The 6,000-nt window shown below is 41.4% G+C and overlaps 1 protein-coding gene across 2 annotated transcripts in view; it reads right to left on the bottom strand.

The window, feature by feature from the left end:
* Window positions 1–596: 596 nt before the first annotated feature.
* The window catches only part of PLA2G4A (phospholipase A2 group IVA), an 85,394-nt gene continuing 79,990 nt past the window's right edge, over window positions 597–6,000 (bottom strand). Inside the window, exons 17-19 of one of the 2 annotated variants that reach the window (XM_063343905.1) lie at window positions 4,897–5,092; window positions 4,532–4,689; window positions 597–3,106 (exon numbers count right to left, since the gene is read on the bottom strand). In XM_063343905.1, coding sequence (XP_063199975.1) covers window positions 2,975–3,106; window positions 4,532–4,689; window positions 4,897–5,092 — 486 coding nt within the window. In that variant the 3' untranslated portion in view covers window positions 597–2,974. The remainder of the gene's footprint in view (window positions 3,107–4,531; window positions 4,690–4,896; window positions 5,093–6,000) is intronic. The other variant, XM_063343906.1, reaches the window with a different exon arrangement.

Raw genomic sequence — 6,000 nt, 5'->3', positions numbered from 1 at the left:
TATTTTAACTCTTTGACCTATTGCCCATAGCTGACTCTTACCCTTATTCCCCATACAGTAGCGGCAGAAAAATAGTTAGACATTTTCTATCATTGGAATGCTGCCCTTGGCGTTTTGAAGTATCTGCAAACGACAGACGGGTTTCCATTGAAGAGAAGCAACAGGCCAGCAGCGAATTAATGGGAACAGGTTCAGAGGAACTTCCCTCCTTGACCTGCTTCTTAAGAAACCCGGGACCAAAGGCAGCAGAGACCCAACACCCGCGGCAGTAGCTCCAAACAGAACAGCACAAAGTATCCAGCAGAGTGCCGAGACCAAATAATAAGGAATAAAAAAAAAAAAAAAAAAGTAACGGCTGCATGTGCTGTCCCCACACACATGGACCTTCTCAGAAAAAGGTGTAGTTCTAACACCTAAAATAAAAAGACTAAAAAGCAAAACCTTGGATTTCCTGCTTGTGAGCTGCCCCAGATGGTTCCACAGGCCCCTAAGCTGCCTCCGCAATGAACAGGAAAATGTCACATCACCAGTCCAAAGAAACTGTCGGAAAACAGCAAGTGCCAAATATAGTTAAGTTTTATTTTTTATTGTCCGATAACACTGTGATAATATAAACCATATAAAGCATGATAAAACACTTCATAAGAGTAGGTACATATTATAAAATAAAAATTAAAAATATTAACAAAAGGAAAAAAACATTTAAAAGAAAAATATTACAATAACTGTACCAGTTTCTTCCTGTATCCCAAAGTTTATTGATTATGTTTAAATTATGCAGCACTAAGATAAGTTACTTTTATTTTCTCGCTTGATTTTAAACGTGCGCTAACTCAAACAGAAATAAAACCTATTAATCAATACAGAAAATATTATTAATCGCATAACATTGCATGTGGATTTAAAGGAGGGGTGATGCAGTGACTGCTAAAAGAAATGCATTATAATTACTCCCCTTCCTACGGCCTTACAGATTTCAGCAATGAAAAGCGGCTCAATAATTCACAACAAAAGGAACAGCCACTGAATTAGCCACAAACCCTGACTGACGAGCGGTTGTTGGAAAAATTGTCAGAAAACTCTCAGACAAGAGCTAGTTGTGCTGGGAACAGTGTATGCAGGAGCTGGTGGCATTCCCTGGGACCCTGGTCTCTGGTGGTGGCATCCCACAGAACGGTTTAGGTTGGAAGGGACCTTTCAGATCATCCAGTCCAATCTGTCACTGACAAAACCATCGCTACCCCATGTCCCTCAGCACCACGCCTGCCCACCTTTTAAATACCTCCAGGGGTGGTGCCTCAGCTGCTTCCCTGGGCAACCTGGGAGGCAGCTGGGATGAGCTTTTCCTGCTCCCACCTCTGCAAACACCAGTTTATGTCCTTTTGTGTCACCTCTCGGAGACAGCAGCTCCCCCTCAACTAAACTACCGAGCCCCTGCCATGTTCGTCAAACTCCAGAGGAGAGACGCTGAGGACCGACTGCCAGGGCTGCCACGTCCATTTGCTGAGAGCTAATCCCATGAACTTTAAAACAATGAAAGCCACCAGCCAAGCGCCCCAAAACCATTTCACTTCTAGATGAGGCACGCAGTGGGAGGCCACCAGTGACCCCCTCATCTCCTTTGGCTCTTTCCCACATCACACACTCGCCCATTGCGTTATGTCCAAGGAGGTCGGCAGTTCTGGGAGGTGCGACTGCATTTTTCTGTGCATTTGCAGTTATCTCAACACGTGTTGAGATGGTACCAAAATGATCTACGTCTATGCACAGTCTTTCATTATTCAATGTACTAAAAATATATTTTTAAGAACAGCCCATTAACTACTTTATGTTCTTAACCAGGAACGTTTCACGCATCCCCAGTAAACATTGCGTCTGTCCCTTTGCCGAAACACGATGCCTTTAATCATGATCAAACGCAAAATCCCTTTTAATTTCTCTATAGATGTTTTGGTCAGAAATACATGAACTAATAATAATTTAACACACAGGTGCTACTAGCTCAAGAATTCAAGCAATGTCATTTTGGGGACGAAAAGAGAAAAAGAAAATGTAAAAGGTTAAGATTTTTTTGCCAAGTGGGTAAGCACATTCTTAAACAGTGGTAAAGCAGACTTCAATTTTTGTGAAAATACTTGAGATTAAGAGATTCAAGAGCAAATCCTTCTTGACATCAGTTATAAAAGCTCTTCTAGCATTAATAACCAGCTGAGGATCCTACTCAGAACATCAAAGACATATAAACCCCCTTTCTTTCATATCTGTTTGCTGTTTGAGAGACTCCGCTTGTGCCAGAAAAGCAAAATGTGAAACACAGCCCGATGAGGGAGCTTTGCTAAGGCCAATGTATCAGCAGTCATTAGTGAGCAAAACCCCTGCCGGTGTGAGAGACCAACCTCAGCAGAGCTAGTAAGCAGCCAAGTGAGTTAATAAACTGGGAGCTGCTGGTGCCCAGCAGGAGTCAGCAGTTATGGACTTTTCAAACCAAAGTCTGAGGAAATCTTCGCACAGACACAAAGCAGAGTGTAATTGGGGCCCAAGCCCAGGTATTACATTGTCTCCGTTACTAAAGTTCCGTTCTATCGTGCTTCTAATTCCATCTTACGTTTCGAGATATGCCCAGTTTCTGTCAGTTAAAAACTCAGACAATCGCCCCCGTACAAGAAACCAGTGTTTACAATTTTATAAGGGGGAAAAAAAATCCACACACTGAACCCGCTGACCATAGTTAAAATAAACTAATTCCATAGTTTTTAAAATAAGGATATCAGCATACCGAAATGTTTCCAACGTTTTTGGTTTAAAAAAAATAGTAGTACAAAATTGTATTGAAACTTGAAAATTCACAAGAAAATGTTTTCAGGAGTTTTGCACAGTCCTGTTCAGGAGCAGTGATGCTCTGATAATGTCTTTTTGACTCCAGTTATAAAAAGAGAACCAGTTTCTTGAAGGAGTGGGACCTACAAGACCGCCTTCACGTATGGTTGTTGTTCAGATTGTTCTTATTAAAGAATCTCCTCGCTTCAACACTGCTGAGGGACACAGAGCAGCGAGATGGATTCTCTTTTCTGTACTCGATGCTCTCCATCATAGCTTGCTTGATCACCTGGAAAACAGTGAACAACGTGTCATTTGGGGAGATAACTAACATTCTAATGAATTATTAACTGGTAGAAAAAAACCCTTCAGATGTTAATAACTCTTGTTCCTACTTTTAATGTTGCTCCATCAGTGAGCAAAGTGGTTGCCGAGTATTATTATCAATACTATTTCTCAATTGAATAAAACACTGATTTTAATGTAGTTAATAAAGATATGACGGGATACTACCAACACCAAAGTAGTCACATGGGAACGTACACCATTTAAACCAAGTCCCAGTGAAGTTCTGAAGGGTAAATCAAAACACTGAGAAAATCCATACTTAAGGTTACAGGAAATTATTATTATCTTGAGAAAGATTAAACCTTTATTTTTGCTTCCTTTGTCCTGAAGCAACAAGATTTCTTTACTATATAGAGAAAAACTGTCATTTCTTTATCTGGGATGATCATTTACACGTGTGAATATGGCAAGTCACTCTACAGATGCTGGGATCATGGTGTCACATTATACCTAGCATCATTAAAAAGAATTATTACTGAGCGAGTTGATAAAGAAACTTCCAGAGATCTTTACAGAAACTTCCAATTTCCTTTTCTTCCAGTTAGAAAATCCTCATACATAAAGAACTGAGCATAAAATCCTGAACGTAATGTTTCCATCCAACACAGTCATCTTTGCTTTCGATGGTAAAATGGCAAAAACAACCCAGGAACCAAATTAGAAAAGGATATGAACTGCAATGGATCCCAAGAAGCACCAGCTCAAGCATTATGAAAAACACACAGCCTACACTCCAATACTTGCTCCATTTGGAAGATGGCCACAAATATCACATCCATCTTCTAAGCCCCAGAAATTCTGTTTAGACTTTTTCCCCACCAGAAAGAACCTCTGGCCTTTTCAGAAGTGTATTTGCTTAGTGGTTTATTACTGACAGAGGATCAGATATGGTCATACTTCCTATAACACTGATCTTTCAGTACTTCAGAAATAGAACTCAAGTGAAAAGACCGAATTCTCTTTTAATTCTCACTGTGTATCTCATCCAATTCTCTTCAGGTCACTCCAGCCGCTGTGTTACCCTACAGTGACTGGACTCTTCTTTCCTTCCCGTGCTGAAAGGATGCAAGATGCCACAGCTTGCGCACACTTCTACACGAGCTACCTCAGGTAGACTCCAGCCCTCATTAAAATCAAGCAGGTTTTTTTCTACTAGCTATAACGGGCTTTGATCCAGCCTCAACTCTGAGAACAGTAAGGGGCACAGCTAAATGCAGGAAGCACTTTGTGTGTCATAACAATCAGGCAAACACTGAAGGAAAACTCTGTCCCTTCTGTATAGCAGATTTACAGCTTTAATGGCATCACCTACTTTCCCATTTAAGAATCGAGACCCTTTAATCCCCTTCCACACTGGCATACATACTTCTATGTTATTGAGGGTATTGAACTCCATGAGATCGTGAAGCCTTTTGAAAGCCTCATTGGGATACTGGAAGTTGAAGGTAGAGAATGGGGTATTTGGATCATCAAAAATGTCAAAGTCTGCAAAATCCTTCTCTTCCTGTGTTTCTCTTGGAACGCCTGCATACAGAGCAAAAATCCAGTGTGAATGCTAGGTCTGAGGACTCACCATCTTATTTCTTAATGGCTCTTTTGAAATCCCAAACTACTACAGATAGACTTTAAAAGAGTTATTTCAGAGACAAAACATTTCCAGTGTATAATCACCACGTCATTATAAAGCTTCAAAGGAACAGCGAGATTTAGCATCAGCAAATGTGTGCTCACCTGGAGCTTTGTACTTGCGGAAGTTGATGTTCGCCAAAACAAAATGGATTATAGTTGGACAGTCTTTCTCCGAAGAGGTATCCTTTGGTTTGAAAACATAGCACTCCTTCATGCCCTCTCGATCAAACACGTTCGGGTCTATTTTTGGGAAAGGCAGCTTGTTCATTTTGGCCCATTTTTCAGCAAGTAAAATCTCCTGAAAAGATCACAAAGACGCAGCTGCATATCAGCATCCACTGCAAAGTGAGGTTTTATGTAGAGAGACACAGGCCAAATTGGTTACTAGAAGCAGTTTTATCAACTGGTGTTCTTTACAGGGGCACTGGTCAAGCCAGTCTTTGCCCAGACAAGCCGGTATGGCCAACCAAGTGCCTAATTCTGCCTGTCGACCTTCACCACCTGCGATGATTCACAGGAAGGAAAGAGCTGGTCTGTCACACAAATCTCTGGGTGAATTTACAGAGCTGACAGCTAGAAAAAAAAATTCGTAATTCTACTTGCAAACGGAGTATTGGTGCTATGGAAACCAAGGAGAGTTAATAAACACCGATCCACGCGTTGTTATGTTCCGAGTCACATCACAGCACCGAACAGCGTTTGAAAGCATGCTAAGTAAAGAAGTCAGTCTGGAAAACAGGCTTTTTTTCCTTGTGACAACTCAGTAAACAAAATAATTTGTAAATAATGACTCAAAAGCGTGTAATGAGGGTGTGTGAGAGGGAGGAGAGGGAAGGTCAACATCTTTAATCTTGGTTTTGAATGAAATAGGACCCTTCTCAGGGCAACTGTTTTGGATACGCAAGAGATTAAAAGATAGTGGGTGTAAAAGGATAAAACAAGAGCAGAGTCACTGACTTCAGCTGGCTGATTTCCCTGGCTGTTGGAGTAGTAAAAGTATATTAGAGTGCTACCATGCGTACAGGCCAGCTCTTGAACCCACATTTGCTCTTTGTGGTGCACGCAGAACCCATGGGATTGCACCGCCAGTATACAAAACTGGTTCCTGTCCTTCAGCCCACAAGCACGCAGCTGCTGCTGGGCACTACACCTGGGTATTAGCTGGAGGCACGTCACTCTTCTTATTACACACGTATTTGTGCTTCA

The sequence above is a fragment of the Chroicocephalus ridibundus genome, chromosome 8 (genome assembly GCF_963924245.1).
Source record: "Chroicocephalus ridibundus chromosome 8, bChrRid1.1, whole genome shotgun sequence".
NCBI lineage: Eukaryota > Metazoa > Chordata > Aves > Charadriiformes > Laridae > Chroicocephalus > Chroicocephalus ridibundus.
The sequence above is the reverse complement of the archived record's forward strand: the minus strand, read 5'-3'. Positions and strand labels throughout refer to the sequence as shown.